This window comes from Pseudopipra pipra, chromosome W (genome assembly GCF_036250125.1).
Source record: "Pseudopipra pipra isolate bDixPip1 chromosome W, bDixPip1.hap1, whole genome shotgun sequence".
Lineage (NCBI taxonomy): Eukaryota > Metazoa > Chordata > Aves > Passeriformes > Pipridae > Pseudopipra > Pseudopipra pipra.
The window spans coordinates 21346474-21365620 of record NC_087580.1 but is presented as its reverse complement, the minus strand read 5'-3'; the positions used below and the strand labels follow the sequence as shown (position 1 = coordinate 21365620).

General features: G+C 55.3%; 2 protein-coding genes and 1 long non-coding RNA gene across 3 annotated transcripts in view; all 3 read right to left on the bottom strand.

Annotated features, from left to right (window-relative positions):
- Window positions 1-18775, bottom strand: part of LOC135405691 (uncharacterized) — a 33613-nt gene extending 14838 nt beyond the window's left edge. Inside the window, exon 1 of the long non-coding RNA XR_010425949.1 lies at window positions 18728-18775. This is a non-coding gene — a long non-coding RNA (uncharacterized LOC135405691). The remainder of the gene's footprint in view (window positions 1-18727) is intronic.
- Window positions 4166-4801, bottom strand: LOC135406348 (olfactory receptor 14J1-like). Its single transcript, XM_064640755.1, has one exon. The coding sequence runs from the start codon at window positions 4799-4801 to the stop codon at window positions 4166-4168; it is 636 nt and encodes a 211-aa protein (XP_064496825.1).
- On the bottom strand, window positions 12693-14050 carry LOC135405313 (zinc finger protein 664-like). The gene has a single exon (XM_064639984.1). It carries the CDS (start codon window positions 14030-14032, stop codon window positions 12791-12793), a length of 1242 nt encoding a protein of 413 aa, XP_064496054.1. The 5' UTR covers window positions 14033-14050; the 3' UTR covers window positions 12693-12790.
- Window positions 18776-19147: the final 372 nt, after the last annotated feature.

Below are 19147 nucleotides of genomic sequence, written 5' to 3'. Positions count from 1 at the left end.
TCCTGAATTCCAAAGGTTTCCTAATCCAGGGGGAGGGGTTTCTATGGCATTGGAGGTCCTGCCCCTCGAGCGGTTTATTTGTGTCAATAAACCATCCAGCTGACTGGCATGGGTGGGCTTGTGATCAGTTAATGCTTTGGGGAATGCTCTATTCTGGTTGAATGTTGCCCTATAACCTTTTGCCAAGCTTCCTTTTTTCCTAAAGATTGCCATTAAAAATGTGGGTTTTGACCACTTGAAAAAACCCGTGCAGTGTCTTCTCCCTTGTGATCTCTCTCAAGGTATTAAAAGAACTGAAGGCCCTTTTCAAATATATGGAGGGCAGAAATTTTTGGTGCCTTTTATATTTTAAAAAGTAAAACCCCTTTGCTGAGCTCGTAGCTCAAACCTGGGGTCTTACAGTCACCATCCCTGGAAGTGTTCAAAAAACATGGAGCTCTGGCACTTGGGGACATGGTTCAGTGGTGACGATACCAGTGTTGGGTTAATGGTTGCACTCCATGATCTCAGAGGTCTTTTCCAACCTTAACAGTTCTATGATTCTGTGCTGACTCAACCACTTCCCTGGACATTCTGTTCCAATGCTTGATAACCCTTAGTCATCCCTTTGATGCTGCAGCCAAGGAACAGACCAGTGATTCTCACAGTGTTCCTGGATCACAGGATGTCCAAAGCCAAGGACATTTCCATCAGCACCTTGTCCTTCCTGCAGATCAGAGTCACCTGAAGCCTCCAGGCCCTCCACGGTGGCAGAGACCCCCCAGGCAGCAAAGCCTTTAGGTCTGGAGGTTCTTTGCAGCAGCTTTGTAGCAGAACTGCCAGATGGGCCATCAAAGGGGATGCTCAGCTGGGTCTGAAACCTGGGTGATCCTTGTCAGCCTTGGCTCCAGTAGAATGATGGAAGAGTTTTGGTAGGAAGGGACCTTTGAAGTTCTTCTATTCCAACTCCCCTGTAATGACCAAGGCCATGTTCATTTACATCAGGTTGCTCAGAGCCCCATCCAACCTGACCTTGAATGGGATGAGGCATCACCTCTCTGGGCAACCTGTGCCAGTGTTTCAATACCCTCAGTGTAAAAAATTCTTGGTTATATCGACTTCAAAGCTGCCTTTTTTTAGATGAAAACTATTTGTCCTATCACACCATATCTAGGCCCTACAAAAAGTTTGTCCCCATCATTCTTAGAAGCCTCTGTGGTGGTGCATCCTCCCCCCATTCTCCTCAGGCCTGGTCGATGATCTCAGGAGCTCCTGACAAGCCTTGACCAAACCAGCTGAGCAATGAAGAGCCCCTGGACTGGACCAGGGCTGTGGGGAAGTGTCCCTGGACTGGACCAGGTGCTCCTGGATGATACAGGTGGGAACAATCCAGAGTGGAACAGTTTGGGAACACAGGATAATCAGTCATCCCATGAAAGCCTTGGAACATTCCCTACCTGAATTGTAGCCCAAATGGAACAGTTTGGATACAATTCCCAAATAGTTTGGAAACTCCAGTCCTTCCTGACCCCAGGATGGAAATTCAGCAGATAACTAAAGCCAGTCCCCTTGTGAGCCCACACCCAGCGGGGCTGAGGGAGGCCCTGGCAGCTCCCCAGCACCTCCCTCTCAGTGGGACACCTCTGGCAGCCTCTCCCAGCTCGGGAACCCTCCAGTTTGCAACACTCCAAAGAGCGGCGCTGATGCCCAGGACAATTCTGATCCCCCTCCACAAACACTCCTCCAGCTGGGACCCTTGTCTGGTGGCAAACACAAAGGGATTTGGGGGAGTGTTTCCCTGACAACAGGAGAATTTGGGAGAGGGACCTTTCCACAGCCAGCTATTGATGTGTGCACACATCTCTGCCTGGGTGTGAATTGACTGTGGGGGTGAATGTTGTTCTTGTGAGTCTATAATTCAGTCATTGTTAAAATTATAGCACATGCTATTGAACCACTTGATAACTGTTCAATTGGTGAATGATTAAATGCTACTAATGTCTTTTGCCCCCTTGTCTTTGGATGCAAATCCTTTGCACCCTGACCCTCTTGCAGCCCAAGGCATTGTGTAAATCATTCCTATTCATCAAAAAATATTTATTTTCCATGACTTCCACTTTAAAATCTCCCTCCTTAGCTAAACTACAAAACAAGTCCAATTAGCTGTTGAATTCTTGAAGAATTGAAGATAATTAAAGGAATGGAAATAATTTGTTTTTCAGTATTTTAATGGGTCCCACAGTGTATTTGGAGCTGCATCAGCTGTCAGTCCAAGATGGGCCATGTCAGAACTGTTGAGGTGGGGGGTGAGGAGCAAGGTTGATCATACGAGGTCAGTCTGGATCTCCTGAGGAGACACTCAGCATCAAGATCACTTGGAGAACACCTCTATCATCTCTCCTCTGAACAGAAAGGTATCCATCATTGAATTAAAACAAAAAAAGTACAAATTTTGTAGACTTGTTTTGAAATAGCCTTGAAGACAATTAAAGGAAGACAAAGAGATCCTGAGGGATTTCTGGATTTTAATGAGCCCCACGGTGTGTTTGCAGCCCAGTCCATGATCCTGAGGTACTGAGAGAAGACTGAAGAAGCTGCTGAAGAAGTCAGAAGCCAAACTGCAAGTGCCTTGAAGCATTACTGGGCCCCACTGAGGGCAGGCACTGACAAAGCCTCCCCAGGGACTCCTTGGAGCAGCTCCTTGGAGGCCAGGAGTGCAGGCAGACCAAGGCTCTGGGCAGGCCCCTGCAATGCTGAGCAAAGCCTGCCTTGGTTTTGTGGAGCACAAAGGCCAAGGCCTGAGCCCCAGGCCCTGGCCCAGCAGATCCTGTCCCTCCCGGCTGGCTCAGGACTGTTTGGGGGGCACTGGGATGGGAGGGGGAGGAACAACAAAGGCCCAAAACTGGGCAACCCCTGCCAGGCTGCTGAGGGAGGGGCGAGGCAGAACCCAAGGGCAGAACCTGCCAGGAAAGTGGCTTGTGGTGGCCTGAGTGGCAGAGGCAGCTGCCAGAGGCAAGGGGACAAAGGCCTGGGTGCCTTTGGGCCTTGCAGCCCTGCCAGAGCCCTTGGCCATCTCTCCTGCAGGCTGTCCTGCCCTGGCCCTGCTGCTGCTCTGGCCTTGCAGGCTGCACACACCCCTCCTGCTTTCCCACCCCCTCCCAGCAGCATTTCTAGACCCTCCCTGATGGCTCTGCACCAGCTCTGGCTGTTGCCATGTGCACTTGGCCTTCTTACCTTGGATCCTGAGCCCCTGTGCCACAGGACATCCCTGCCAGAGCCCAGGCCCTTCTCCTGGGGGTCACTGCAGAGCTGAGCAGATCCAGGTCACCTCCCATTCCTCTGCCAACCCCCTGGGCCTGCTCTGGGCCCTCCAGGTCCTTGCCCTGCTCCCAAGGGCTGTGGGGGTGCTGAATGGTCAGGGCTTGGGGTTTAGAGCTCAGAGTGGGGATTAGGCAGAACTTTGGGAGGTTTGTTGTTCTGCTGGCAGTGTCTGGTTCATGATTAGGGGAAGAGCTTTTTGGGCTGGCTTAGGATTAAAGCTTGGCTTTTCATACTGGTAATACTGGTTTGGGAATGGGGTGGGCATTAGAGTATAAATAAGAGTTTGGAGTTCTGGGTTTGGGCTTTGCCTTCAAGGTCCAGTTGAGGTTGGGATTAGAGCACTGGATTCCTCTCAGTGAGAGGAGCAGTGATTTTAGGTAGTATTGGGACTTGAGATTACAAGTTGCCAGGGCCTGTCCCTGCCTGTGCTCCAAGGGCTTCCACCCCCCAGGACTGTGCTCAGAGAGCACTCAGGCCTTACCCCGAGAAAGGGGCTCAGGAGGACAGTGTGGGAGTGGCAAGAGAGCAGCTCTGCAAAGACCAAGCCCTGCTGCTCCCTGGCAGTGCTGCTGGGCTGGGATTATTGTCCCCTTCCCATTTGCAAATACCCCCTGTCCTGCAGTGTGCTGTCCTTTAGGAACATCTGAGAAGAAGGGTCTTGGACAAAGAAGGCACTGCAGGGTCCTTTATTTTGTTTAAATACTTAGAGAGAACAATTCATCATTTATACTTCTCTGGGTAAAATTCAATGGGTAGACAGTAAATTAAAAGGCAGATGCATAATAATATTTCATTGCACAGAAAATATTACTGCAAGAAGAACCCGATGACCTCCACGAAAAATGTGAACAGGAAGGCTGGGCCATTAAGGAGTCCCCTTCTGAATGCTACACACCAGAAACTGACTCTTTGTTGCTCCTGAAAAGCATCCAGTCATCATTTTTCTTATGGAATCCTTGAGCTCCTGGTTCCTGAGGCTGTAGATGAAGGGGTTCACTGCTTGAGGCACCACAGAATACAGAACAGACAGGGCCAGATCCAGGGATGGGGAGGAGATGGAGGGGGGCTTCAGGTAGGCAAATGTGCCAGTGCTGACAAACAGGGAGACCACGACCAGGTGAGGGAGGCACGTGGAAAAGGCTTTGTGCCGTCCCTGCTCAGAGGGGATCCTCAGCACAGCCCTGAAGATCTGCACATAGGAGAAAACAATGAAAACAAAACAACCAAACACTAAACAGGCACTAGCCACAATGAGCCCAATTTCCCTGAGGTAGCCTGAGTGTGAGCAGGAGAGCTTGAGGATGGGGGGGATTTCACAGAAGAACTGGCCCAGGGCATTGCCCTGGCACAGGGGCAGGGAAAATGTATTGGCTGTGTGCAGCAGAGCAGTGAGAAAGCCAGTGGCCCAGGCAGCTGCTGCCGTGTGGGCACAAGCTCTGCTGCCCAGGAGGGTCCTGTAGTGCAGGGGTTTGCAGATGGCAACGTAGCGGTCGTAGCACATGACAGTGAGGAGGGAAAAGTCTGCAAACATGAAGAACAGAAAGAAAAAACCCTGTGCGGCACATCCCGTGTAGGAGATGGTTGTGGTGTCCCAGAGGGAATTATGCATGGCTTTGGGGACAGTGGTGCAGATGCAGCCCAGGTCTGTGAGGGAGAGGTTGAGCAGGAAGAAGCCCATGGGGGTGTGCAGGTGGTGGTCGCAGGCTACGGCGCTGAGGATGAGGCCGTTGGCCAGGAGGGCAGCCAGGGAGATGCCCAGGAAGAGCCAGAAGTGCAGGAGCTGCAGCTCCCGCCTGTCTGCCAATGCCAGGAGGAGGAACTGGGCCATGGAGCTGCTGTTGGGCATTTTCTGCCTCTGGGTATTTGTTTCCAACACAGGAGAAGAAGACAGTAAGACGCCAGTTAGCATGGACTTATCTAAACAAAGTCAAAGCCGTATCCCACAGAGACTCCCCATTTCACACACAGACAGCCTTTTGATGTGCTCAGAGATCTTCCTTCAGCTCCAATGCTGGGTCCCTACTCAACAGCATTTTCACTGTCATAGCATCACTGTGCTATAGGGGTTTCACATCACAAGGAGATGTTATGGGACAGGTTTCCATCCTGGAGCGGAATTCACAGCTTGGAAGGAAACCTCAGGGAGACAGCCAAGTGTCCTTATGATGGCATTTGATTTAAGGGGACTCAGCTCCTTCCCCAGCACCACAGGCTGTACTGGTAGGGGTCATATTCCATTTGCAGGTGCAAAAAGGACAGCTCAGACTCGTCCTGATGGGTCCAGCAGAGGTGATGCTGGTGCTGTCCACAGGCAGAGCAGTAGCTGAAAGCACATTAGGAAGCTCAGACAGACCGAGCACTCGCAGTTCAGATGTCTCAGGGACTTGGCAAAATTAATACTTTCTTAATGATTTCTTCTTCCCATTCCTCAAGAGTAGGAAACTGGAAACAGTCTCAGGAAATTTCTTTAACCTTATAAAAATCTTTGTCTTGGAAATATTCTGGGAAGGAGCTGAAGCTCTGAGCATGTCCTCCTCCTCTACACTCCACATGCTCTCAGAGTTGCACTTACAGAATCTGTAGTTAGTGGGCAGTGCCAGTTTTACCAGATGACTCCAAAACCTGCAGTCCCATTGCCCTGCATGAACAGACTTCCTGTGCCAAGGTCTGTTAAAAATTCTCCCCCAGTGAGGTCGCAGCATCTTTCTACATCTGACAGCCTTTAACTTCTCTCTGCCTCACTCCCCTGCCCTGGGTGCTGCAGGCAGTGCCCTCAGCCCTGCTGGGTGGTGCAGAGGAGCTGCTCACCAGCAGAGCTGTCTCTCTGCAGAGCTGCCCGCTTGCCAGGAGCTCCCTGTGTGCCAGGAGCCCGGCCCAGCTCAGCAGCACAGCAACAGCCCCAGGCATTTCATGACCCTCGGGGGGTTTGGTGTTGTTTACATGAGACTCAGTCCCTGAGAGGAAGTTCAAACAGCTTTTCAACAAGTCAAAGTGAGATTGAAACACTGAAGTTTCCTGTAGTGCTAATGAGTCTCACTGAGGGACACAACTGAGAACGTGTCCCCAGGTTCCAGTTAGAGCAGAAATCTGCAGACAGTGATGCCAAGGATGGACAAGCAAGGGAAAGGTGGCTCTGATGCTGAAGAAACCTTGACTTGTTTCCTTATTCCAGCAGGCCAATCCCTGACCCCCAGCCCCTGGCAAGGCAGATCCTGTCCCTGCCTCATTCCTCAGGGCTCTTCCTGGGGCACTGGGATGTGGGATGTGCAATGGCAAGGGCAGGACCATGGGGTGGCACTTGACAGGCTGCTGAGCAGCTGCCAGCTCCCTTGTCCCACAGAGTCTTTGGAAATGGAGGGATTAAGGACACAGGACAGGCTGTGGGGACCAGCTGCAGGGCATGGTCAGGGCTTTGGGGTGGTTGTGAGCCCAGGGCAGGACCCGGCACTTGGCCTTGTTGAACCTCCTCCAAGTGGCCTGGGCCCATGGATCCAGCCTGTCCAGATCCCTCTGCAGAGCCTTCCTGCCCTCCAGCACATCCACACTCCCCCCAGCTTGGTGTGCCCTGGGAACTGCCTGAGGCTGCACTCGATGCCCTTGTGCAGATCCTTGAGAAAGAGATTGAAGTGCCCTGAGTCCAGTGCTGAGCCCTGGGAACACCCCTGGCTGGAACTCCATTGCCCACCACTCCTTGGGCCTGGCCATCCACACAGATGTTTGCCCAGTGAACAGATGCTGCAGAAGGTGTTTGATAAAGGTCCTGTAAGCCCAGAATATTGGAATGAGAGTAGATTTAGCTCTGTACAACAGACCATTTAATTAATTTTCTCTCTTTTCCTCCCTCTGTGGACGGAGGAAGGACTCACACAATCTGTGATTTACTGTGTGCAAAGGGCAAATATGGACAGAATCCGGGGCAGGGAGTGTTTGGAGGATCTTGGGATGTGTGCTTGACACAGAAGGGGTTTGCCATTGGTCTAAGACTATCTACTGTGCAAAGTGGACTTCAGTGCAGGCCATGTGGACTTAATATACAGCAGGGGAAGGATTTCTGGGTTTTTATTGAGCTGTGCCTTCCTCTGCTTTTGTTTGCTGGCAATAAATGAACATCCCTCTGTGTCTCAGGCAGCTCTTTCTCCAAGCCAAGCAGGTGGGAGTTGGTGCCAAGGAGCTGAAACCTGCAGGTCCAGCCTTGAGTGGAGGGAGCTCAGATTTGCCCAAGGCTGCTTTGAGTGCCAGGGGTTTGATGAGGGAATGGTGGGGTGGGGATAGGGATAAAGTCTGATGGATTCTCAGACATAGAGGGTGTTGATTTTCTTATCTATTCAGACAATTAAGAATTGCCCAGGATCAATATCGACTGGGGATTCCCTCAGTCCTGTCCCTGCTCCCCACAGAGCAGAGCTCAGGGCCTGCCCCTCCTCTGCCCCTCCCCAGGAAGTTGGACCTGCAGTGAGGTCTCCCCTCAGTCTCCTCTTCTCCAGCTGAACACACCAAGTGCCCTCAGTGTCCTCACACGCCTTCCCCCCAAGGCCCTTCCCCATCTTCCTTGCCCTCCTTTGGACACTCTCTAATGGCTCAGTCTCTCCCTTCCATTGTGTCCCCCCAAACTGCCCCAATGGTGCAGGTGAGGCCGCCCCAGGGCAGAGCAGAGCGGGACAATCCCCTCCCTGGCCCGGCCGGCCATGCTGGGCCTGATGCCCCCAGGACAGGCTTGGCCCTCCTGGCTGCCAGGGCACTGCTGACTCAGGGTCAACTGGCCACCCACCAGCACCCCCAGGGCCCTTTCCCGGCACTGCTTTCCAGCCTCTCCTTCCCAGTCTGTCCGTCCATGCGGGGTTGCCCCATCCCAGGGCAGAATCCGGCACTTCCCCCTGGTGAAGTTCTCAGGGCTCCTAAAGAGCCGGGAGGTCACGGGATGTCAAAGAGCCCCACGGAGCTAAAGGGACCCTTGGGACGCTGGGGAACCTCCTGGAATCAAGGGATCTTTGTGACATGTGGGGCCTCATGGAATCAGAGGAACCCTGTGGAATAGCATGGAATCAAGGGGCACCTGTGACACTGCAGGGTCTCCTGCTCCAGAAGGAACCCTGGGACACTGTAGGATCTCATGGAACCAAGGTGCCATTGTGACACAGCATGGCTGCAGGGAATCAGGGCTCCAGAGTAAAAGTCCACGGCCTCATGGAAAAAATGAATTCTGGGACACTGTGGAACCTCATGGAAACAAGGGGCCATTGTGACACTACAGGGCCTCATGGAGCCAAAGGAACCCTGGGACTTTTTGGATCCTCATGGAGTCAAGGGCCAGTTGTGACACTGCAGAGCCTCATGGAACTAAAGGAATTGTGGAGAACATCCCAGTAACGAGGGAACACTGGGACATGCAGTTCCCTGTGGAGCCAAAGGAGCTCCAAGACATTCTGCAATTCATGGAACCAAGGAGTCACTGTGACACTCCAGGGCCTCATGGAAGCAAAGGAAAACTGGGACACTGTGGATACTCGTGGAACCAAGGGGCCATTTGACACGTGGGCCCTCATGAAAGGACAGGAACATTTTGGAAGCTCAGGGAACCAAGGGGCCATTGTTACACTGTGGAACCTCAGAGAATCAAGGGCCCAGTCTGACAGTGCAGGGCCTCATGGAGCCAAAGGAATCCAGGGACACTGTGGAACCTCATGGAATGAAGGGGCCAGTGTGACACTGCAGAACCTCATGGAACAGTGGGAACAAGGAGACACTGCAGAACCTTGTGGAAACAAGGGGCCTTTGTGACACTGAGAAACCACCTGGAATCAAGTGGCCCTTGGGACACTGCAGGGCCTTGTGGAACAAAAATGCCCTTGGAGACTGTGGAACCTCACGGTGTCAAGGGTCCATTGTGACATGTCAGGGCCACATGGAACTGATGGAAATCTGGAACAGGGCAGAACCTCATGGAATCAAAGGGCCATTGTGACATGTGAGGCCTCATGGAACAAAAGGAATCCTGGGCAACTACAGAAACACTTGGAAGCAAGTGGCCACTGGGACACGTGGGGCCTCATGGAATCAAGAGGCCATTGTGACACTGCAGGGCCTCATGGAACCAAAGGGGCTTGTGCTGGGCTGTCACAGGCCAGGGCAGGGGCAGCTGGAGAGCCCCTGGCCCAGCCCTGAGTCACGGGCTGAGCCATCAGCTACTGCTGAGAGAAGGGACCTGACAGGAAACATTGGGGCAGTTTGGGGGGACACAATGGAAGGGAGAGATTGAGCCATTAGAGAGTGTCCAAAGGAGGGCAAGGAAGATGGGGAAGGGCCTTGGGGGGAAGGCGTGTGAGGACACTGAGGGCACTTGGTGTGTTCAGCTGGAGAAGAGGAGACTGAGGGGAGACCTCACTGCAGGTCCAACTTCTTGGGGAGGGGCAGAGGAGGGGCAGGCCCTGAGCTCTGCTCTGGGGGGACCAGGGACTGAACCTCAGGGAATGGCCTGAAGTTGTGTTAGGTTGGATTTTAGACAAAGATTCTTCCCCCAGAGGGTGGTTGGGCACTGACCAGGCTCCCCAGGGCAGTGGGCACAGCACCAAGGCTGACAGAGCTCAGGAAGTGTTTGGATGATCCTCTCAGGCTCATGGTTTGACCCTTGGGGATGGTCCTGTGCAGGGTAGGAATTGGACTGGAGGATCCTTGTGGGTTGTGGTAGTTTGGTCTAGGCCTTCCTTGGTGACCAGTTTGTAACCAAGGAATGGCCCAGATTTACCCAGTATTCCCTACGATTTTTACATAAGCCAGGCTATAAGAAGAAAGGAGGAGAGGCCTTTGCTCTCTTTCCTTCTGGTGGCTTTGGAGGTGCAGGTTCCCTGCTGTTGTGTCTGTCGTGCTGGGAGTGAGGCCTGGTGAGGCCTTGCTGACCTTGGGAGGTGGAGGTTGCCGGCAGTCGCTCCAGTGTGACTCTCCATTGTCCCAAGGAGAGTGGTAAGATATTCTTTGCTAATTCTTTTAGTTGCTAGATCTTGGGCTATTGATCAGGATATATATATTTTATTTTGGTTTTGTTCCTTTTTTCCCTACCCCTTCCCTTTCCCTTTTCCTTGTGAAATTCTATATATATATTTCAGTTGTATATAACTGTAACAGTTCATTTGGATACATGTCCGGAATAAAGACGAGGGTCAGAAATATTCAAACACACAAAATATCTTTTATTACGGTGAGAATAATAATAATAATAAACTTAGCAAAGTGAATCAAGAACTAAAAAGGATACAAAATAACCATCTTATTGTGTGGCCTTAAAAACAAATACTACGAACAGCTTTAATATTGTATTAACTAGTGAAAAGGAGGGATAGTAAAGGGATACCAAACAAGGGATCTTAACACAATATTATGGATAACTATTAACATGATATTAGTTAGTAAAAAGGGAAATTAAAGGGAAACACTATGACAATATTCAATAATGAAAGGGGAATTAAAGTGACACTAAAGGGATATTAAAAAGTATGATCTCTCAGTTGATTCCTGTCAATAACCTGTGCTTACCCACACAGACAGGCCAGGGCTGTCAGGATCTGCAGCAGCTGGTCGGTGCCCGTGCTTAGCGGGCGTCCCCGCGGAGCGACACAGTCTCGGTGGCAGGATAAGGATCGCTCAGCTCAGCAGCTCTGACACCCCATTTTATCAGTTCCACATTACACCACGTAGGGCCAGTACCCAGTATAAGGTGATGCCTGAATGGCAGCCAAACCCCGCCTGATCACCACCTCATGGCAACAGTCTGTGCCTGCCCCACTTGTAGGGCAAGGGGCCAGCGACCCCTGCCCACATCATCTTCCTCCCATCATCATCTTTCTCACCCCTATGGATGACCTCTACCACTGTGTTTCAAGGGTAGATGTATCTATCTTGCAATATGTAGCAAAACCAAGGAAGAACTCAGCTCTGATAACAGGGGATATCAAGCTGACTTGCTAAAAAGCACAGTGGACCTTCCAATTAGCCTGTGCCATGAAGTTACATTGTACCATACTCTGGCTGGTTTCACATCCTAATATGATCCCGTTCTCACGCCTCTATGCTCCATTGATCATCTAATTCAAAAGTACCCCCCTTACAGCAGGGGCTGCAGGAGGGACAGGGGAAGCAGGGCCCATTGCTGCGGCTGGATTTGCTCCCCCGTAGCGAGCATATAAGGCCATCGTTATTTCCTTCCATGCAGCCCAGTTTTTAAATGCCTCCAACGCCTCCAGAACTCGCTTTTTTGATGAGTCCGTTTCCAATTCCTCGCCAAGATCGTATCTGATGGGTTCCGGTTGATGGAGGTGCCGGTTCATTTGTGATGATCCAATTTAAGAGCACCAACAGTTTATTTTCTGCTACGTCTTTGTCCAGCGTTTTTAAGAATTGGCTGACAGCTTCAGCTTCTTCTTTAATTTCTGGGGAACACCTCCCCTCGTGGGAATACATCCCTCCCATCCTAATAGGTCACCTCTTGTTTGCTGAAGCCGGATTTTTCTTCTTTTGTCTTTTTTTGTCCTTTTTCCCTTGTTGTCCTGTTTCTGCAGAGGTGACTGATGCGCACGATTTGTCAAAGAGCTCTTCCTTTTTCCTTGGAATTCCATCAGGACAGATGCCATGGCAAGATGTCCCAAGGCCTTTGGCCTCTGGTTACCGACGCCTGTTGAATGTCCCGATTGGGGCGGCCATTTAGAGCATTTGTCTTGCACGAACCCAGTCGACACGGGGGTGCAGTAACCCAATGAGCTTTATTAAGATCAACACAAGCTTATACAGACACTTCAAACGGTGACATGGGACCTCCTCAAGCACTCCCATCCGAGCACTTCACTGCGCACGTGCGACAGAGACCGAAGGACTCTGAGTCCCAGGATGCCCTTTGGCATTCTTCCTGGAATATGAACTGCTACGGGATTGAGCCACTTTGAGGGGACACATTGATCCCGCTCGACTTTTGGGGTGCAGAGCTGGGAGAGACTGGAATGTTAATGGTCCACGGCTCCAACACTCTCCCGTTGCAGAAGCAGCGGGGGCTTTGCTGCCCAGGGGCAAAGGAACCACCCGGGGAAGGGGGGAGAACATCCACCCCTGGAAGGGACAGGCTGGGCTTGGAGCCAGAGAGAGGAAGTGTTATTTTTATGCTTTTAGATCACTATAGACAGGAGCCAAAACTGCCCCAAACCTACTCTACAGGGAAACAAAACTGATCTAAACTGAACCCTACATATAGAGAGATAGAGAGATAGAGAGATAAACTAACTGCAATCTTCCCCAAGGGATCAGTTAACAAGACCCTGGGTCACCCTCACTGTCAGAGGGGTCGGGACAGGGGCTGGACACGGGTCACCAGGGGTGTGCCCAGCATGGATCACCTGGAACAAGGGTCACCAGGTCTGTATCCAATGTGGGTCCTTCAATGGCTGATGGAGTAGCAGCAGCAGCAGCAGTCGAAGCTCTTCCTGCAGTCGGGGCACTCGAGGCGCTTCTCTTACTGGTGGGTCTGTTGGTGTCTGGTCAAGGTAGAGCTCTGGGCAAAGCTCTTCCCACACTCCCCACACTTGTAGGGCCTCTCCCCGGTGTGAATGCGCCGGTGGGTGACAAGGGCGGAGTTCTGCTTGAAGCCCTTCCCGCAGTCGGTGCAGCGGAAGGGCCTCTCATCCGTGTGTGTCTGCTCATGCCTGAGGAGATTTGAGCTGGTCTGAAACCTCTTCCCACATTCCAAGCACTTGTGGGGCCGCTCCCCGGTGTGAATGCGCCGGTGGGTGACAAGGGCGGAGCTCTGCTTGAAGCCCTTCCCACAGTCGGTGCAGCGGAAGGGCCTCTCATCCGTGTGTGTCTGTTGGTGCAGGAGGAGATGTGAGCTGGTCTGAAATCTCTTCCCACATTCCAAGCATTTGTAGGGCCGTTCTCCAGTGTGGATGCGTTGGTGGACGAGGAGGCTGGAGCTCGTACTGAAGCTCTTCCCACACTCCTCACACGTGTAGGGCTGCTCTCTGGTGTGGATGCGCTGGTGGCTGCGGAGGGTGGAGATGTCACTGAAGCTCTTCCCACATTCCCCACATGTGTAGGGCCGTTCCCCAGTGTGGACACGACAGTGGTTGCGTAGGTTGGAGCTGCAGTTGAAGCTCTTCCCACATTCCCCACACGTGTAGGGCCGTTCCCCGGTGTGGATGTGCTGGTGGGTGAGGAGGGTGGAGCTGTCCCTGAAGTTCTTCCCACATTCCCCACACGTGTACAGCCGTTCCCCAGTGTGGATGCGCTTGTGTCGGACTAGGTTGGAGCTGCACTTGAAGCTCTTCCCACATTCCCCACATGTGTAGGGCCGCTCCCCAGTGTGGATGTGTTTGTGGATGAGGAGGGTGGTGCTGGCCTTGAAGCTCTTCCCACATTCCAAGCACCTGAAGGGCTTCTCCCTGCTGGGAGGCTGCTCAGGGACCACCAGCTCAGAGTTCTGGCTCAAGCTCCGGCCACCTTCCCGGCACAGGCTGGCTCTTCCCTCCTCAGAGCACCCTGGGCTGGCTTTGGAGCCCCTCCTGCGGGGGGATCTCCGGCCCTTTTCCTCCCCGCTGCCTTCCTGCGCCGGGGAGCCCTTCAAAACGGCCTCTCCCACCAGGCTCTGCCGGGGGGATTTGTCCTCCGGGCTCTCCGTCCTCAGCTCGGGGCCTGGGGCAGGAAGCAAGAAGGACAGGGAGGGGATTTGCCTCCGGCCCACAGGGAAGGCCAAGGACATCCCCCCAACTCCGGCCCCGGCAGGACGGCGGCGCCAGCGGGGTTGTCCTGCAGCCGGGGCCATGCTCGGCTGACAGAGCCAGCACAACACCCGCCCAAAGGGACACTGACTGCCTCCTCACCTGCCTGGGGGGCCCAAGGCATCTTCCTCTTCCTCGCAGCCTCCTTCATCTGCCCAAGCTTTGGGAAGGAGAAATCCTGATGGGGGGGGGAAAACAAGGCCTGAGTGTGTTGGCTTGGGGGTTCCTCCTGGCCAAGTCCATCTCTAGAACACATCGGGCATCCTGTGTCCATAAAAACCTCCAAAACACCAAGATTCAGCCCAGAAAACCCAAACCATCGAGATTCAGCCAAAAAACTCCTCAGAAACAGTGAGATGAACCCCCCCTCAAACTGCAAAAAGTTAAGGTTCAGCCAGAAAATACTCCAAAATATGAAGACTTGGCCCAAAACTGTCTCCTAGAAGTTCCCCCTCTCTGTTCTCTTCCCTTTGGGGTTCAAGGGGTCTCTCCTGTCTGGGATGCTGGGGGTCCAACTCAAAAATGCTGGGAGTGTTGGGGGTCCCAGGGGTCCCTTCTCCTCTGACTCTCACCTTCGGGGTGCCACGTTCCCAGACATTCCCCCTCTCCAGGTTCTCCACTCTGTTGTCCCAGGGATCCCAGGGGTCCCCACTGTCCAGGTTTCCCCTTCTCCACGCCCCCCGTTTCAGGCTCCCAGGGGTCCCAGGGCTCCTCCCTCTCCGTGCTCCCCCCTCCAGGCTGCCGGGGGTCCCCCAGCTCTGACATCGCCCCGCTCTGCCCTCCACACTCGGCAGCTCCCAAGCTCCACACCCACCCCCGGCACTCCCGGGGGGCCCCAAACCCGCTGTGTCCCCCCCGCTGGCCCCGAGCTGACAATGGAGCCGGCGGGGCCTGACCCAGCAACACCAACCCCCATCGTGGGGGGGACCCACATCCCCCGCCCACCGCCAGGGCTCTGCCCCCAACCCAGCCCAGCCCCCCCAAAAAACACCTCCTGTCCACCCCCAAGAGCCTCCAACGGTGGAGCAAAAACAGCAACAGGAGAACAATTGCCTCCCACCCCGCAGGTGCCTGGGAAGGGGGAACTCGCCCCAAATATCCTGGGGGGAGCACAGGGGGTCGGGACATACTCAGGCTGCCAGCACAGATTTCCCGACAAAGTCTGCAGGGAGTCGAGCTCTGGAGGGCAGAGTTTGCTCCATGGATGGGATTGCAGAGGGGCCCTCAGGTCCCCAGCAGGAATCAGCAACCAGGAATAGACACAAAAGGTCACCACAAAGATTTCTGGGGGAGTGTCCTGTAGGGAGGGGACAGTGTCACCCCACCAGGGCGGGGCTGGCAAGTGGGAGGCTGCTCCAGGGCTCTGCAAGAGGCCTCGTGCTTTGCTGGGCCCCAGCACTGGCTGGTCCCAACACCCCCGGATGCCCCCGGCCCTGGGCAGCTCTGCTGCCACAGGCTGTGCCCTCACCGTGGCCCTGCAATGGCCCTGCCTGTCCCTCACCCGGGGCCCTGCCCACATCCCTGTCCCTTGGCTCTCTCTCTGCCAGCTCAGTGTGGGGCACACGGGCTGGGGGTCCCTCCCAAGCCCCCCGGGCAGCCGGCGTTGGCTGGGGGGATGTGAGGGCTGGGCCTGCTCAGCACAGCCCCGGCCTCGTGCCCAGCGCCTCTTTCCTGACCCACACAAGAGCTTCCCGGCCCCCCCAGGGCTCCCCTGCTGCTGCCTCTGCTCCTGGCCCTGCCTTTGCTGCTCCCTTGGCTGGGGCAGCGGCTGCAGGGGGGGGATGGCAGCAGCTTCAGCTCCACGGCACTTCCTGGGGGGAGCTCAGCCCGGGGGGACGGGCAGGGACCTGATGGGGATGGACAGGGGCCCAGCAGGGACAGACAGGGCCTGCAGGGGAAGGCACAGGGACAACCTGGCCCCCCACACTGCCAGGGCTGTCTCTGCTCCTCCTTGCAGGCTCCGTGGCCAGGCACAGTTGGTGTTCCTGGGTGCCCACCATCTCAGCACTTGCAGCCGCTCAAATCAGCGCCCGCAGCTCTGCAGCAAAGCCCCAGCTCACCTGGCACACAGGGGATGGACACAGCACCTGCTCGGGGATGGGCACACACAGCTTTGTGCCTTCCCCACCACGGGGCTCTCCTTCCTCAGCAGCACCTCTGCCTTGCACTTATTCTCAGCCTCACCTCAGGGACAGCTCTGGGCTCACCTCCACGCCACTTCTCAGCCTCACCTCAGGGCCTGGGCTCAAGGACAGGAACCTGCAGGGAGGGGACATCAGGTGCAAGCTGAGGGCTGCCTGCCTGCACTGGCCTGGGGGCTTCTTTCTCCTTCTACAACCAGCCCAGAACTCAGCCTGCTTTTCTAACACCACACATTTACAGACTAACCTTGCAGATAGATATGGACAGACATCTCTATCCCCCTGGGGATGGAGCCTCAAGCATGTGCTGCCACAGGAATGGCAATCAGAGAATCACAGAATCAGCCACGTTGGAAAAGACCTCTGAGATCATCAAGTCCAACCCTGGATCCAACCCCGCTGTGCTTCCCAGACCATGGCACTGAGGCCACATCCACTCTCACCTTCAACACCTCCAGGGACGGGGACTCCACCCCCTCCCTGCCCAGCCCATTCCAAGGCCTCATTACTCTCTTGGGAAAAAATTGCTTCCCAATATCCAACCTAAACCTCCCCTGGCACAGATCCAGACCCAGCCCTCTTGTCCTACTGCTGCTGCCTGGCAGAACAGCCCCACCCCCACCTGGCTACACCCTCCTGGCAGGGACTTGCAGAGAGTCAGGAGGTCTCCCCTGAGCCTCCTCTTCTCCAGCCTCAACACCCCCAGCTCCCTCAGCCTCTCCTCACACCACTTGTGCTCCAGAGCCCTCCTGCCTTCCAGCACATCAACACACCCCCAGCTTGGGGTCAGCTGCACATTTGCTGATGAAATGCCTGGTTCTGCAGCAGCTGCAGATGCTCAAGGGGCAGCAGGACCAAGTCAGGGGCCTGGGGGGGGCTGGGGGGCTTTGGGGTGTGGGAGGGTCCTGGGGGAGCTGGGGAGGGGCTTTGGGGATTGGGGGTACAAACCAGGACAGACCAGGACAGACCAGGACAGACCAAGACAGACCAAGACAGACCAAGACAGACCAGTACCCCCTCACTGTTCCCCAGATCTCTCCTAGAGCTGGGCCACGTTGTCGGGGACACCTGAGCCCCCCCAGTGCCCTCCCAGTACAGCCCAGTGCCCCCAGTACAGCCCACTGTGTTCCTGTCCCAGGGTGCCGGGTGATCCCTCTTTGGGGGGGTTGGGCGAACAGGGGGAGATTTGGAGGGATTTGGGGAGAGTTGGATGGGGATTTGGGGGCTTTTGGGTGCATTTAGGGAGTTAAAAGGCATTTTGGGGCATCAAAGGGATCAGTGGGGGGAGGGGATTAAAGGGAAAAGGGGGGTTAGGGGACATTTGAGGGGGTTGATGGGGCCTGGGGGGGGAGAGGAGGGGCAGCACCACAAGCAGGTAAGTCTTGAGACCCTCCTGGTGTTCCCAAAACTCTCTTAGTGTTTCCAATTGCCCTCTTGACACCCTGAGACCCCCCTGGTGTCTCCAGTGTCCACAGGGCCTCCCCACGGCCCCAGTTCCCCCCCTGACACCCCCAATTCCACTGTCCCCAAAGCCCTCCTCACTGTCCCCAAACCCCATCCCTGATGTCCCCAATCTTCCATCTCACCCCAGGAGCCCCCCCTGGACCCTCTGACCACAAAAACGCCCCCCCACACACTCACAGAAAGGCCAAGGGCATCTGGGGACACGTTGGGGACAGTTGGGGAGCTTTGGGGGGGCACTGGGGGATTACTGGGGGATACTGGGACACACTGGGGGGAACCAGGGGGCACTGGGAGGGACTGGGGGGTTACTGAGGGACACTGGGAGGGCACTGGGAGGGACTGGGGAGTTACTGGGGGATTACCAGAACACACGGGGGGACAATGGCAGGTTACTGGGCCATACTGGGGGTTACTGGGTGCACACTGGAGGATCACTGGGCGCACACTGGAGCATTACTGGGCCATACTGGGGGGCAGTGGAGGTCACTGGGACACACTGGCTGGTCACTGAGGGGGTTACTGGGCCGTACTGAGGGTCACTGGGATATACTGGGGGCATTGGGATCCCCTTACCCGGATGTGCTACATCTCCCCCCCGCACTTTGGGAGGCACCCCCAGGACCCCTCCCCTCGGGGCTGGGAGATCCCCTGAACCCCACTACTGAGCTTTAAGGGGCCCCCGGACCCCCGTCCCTGTGGGGTCTCTGTGTGCTGAGTGTTGGGGGTCTCTGGGGTTCGGGGGGGTCACTGGGATCCCCTTTCCCTTGGGTCGGTTCGCCAGCCCGGCCGGAGCGCTGTGGCGGGAAAAGTAATGGCGGCTCGCGCAGAGCCTCATGGGAGTTGCAGTTCCCTCTTGAGGACTCCGCCGGCGCGCCTGCGCAGTGCAGCCAGGGCCTTGGTAGAGCCCCCCCTCGCGCGGGTTCCAGCCCCCGCGCTCTGCCCCTCGGGAACCCCCGAACCCCTCGGCTAAACCCTCCCCAGCCCTCCAGCCTTTCCACCCACAGCCGCGCTCCCCGCAGCCCCCGAGGGGATCCCCAGAGCCCCGCTCTCCCGCAGGCCCCGCCAGCTCACAGTGCAGCACGGAGCCAGCGCCATCTTTGCTTCCCGGAAGCAACCACGGCGCTCTGCGCGCGCACCGCCTTCACAGAGCACCCCCCCCTTTTCCGCCGCGGCCCCGCCCTCCGCCCGCCCGCCCTCAGGAGTGTTCGCACGGGCGGGGCCGCAGCGCCCTCAGCCCGAACGGAACCTGCTTTTACCTCATGGAATCTTTGATCTCTGTTAGCCAAGCCCCTCTTTCCTTCCCCAGTTGTCTTGTCTCTTTGGGGAGGGGGGTCATAGCGGCCCTTTGCACTTGAGCGGACTGAGATTTCTACCACAAAGGGCCAGTCCCCTTTCCCAGGGGCAGGTTCTTCCAACAGAACCCTTCCTGGGGGTGTGTGGAGATTCCTGCCTTGGCTGGGGACCCCCCAAGGTCACTGCTGGAGGTTGAGA

Bases quoted from the DNA above. Each gene is read 5' to 3' on its own strand.
- LOC135405313 (XM_064639984.1), bottom strand. From the start codon at position 14,032: ATGTCCTTGGCCTTCCCTGTGGGCCGGAGGCAAATCCCCTCCCTGTCC.
- LOC135406348 (XM_064640755.1), bottom strand. From the start codon at position 4,801: ATGTGCTACGACCGCTACGTTGCCATCTGCAAACCCCTGCACTACAGG.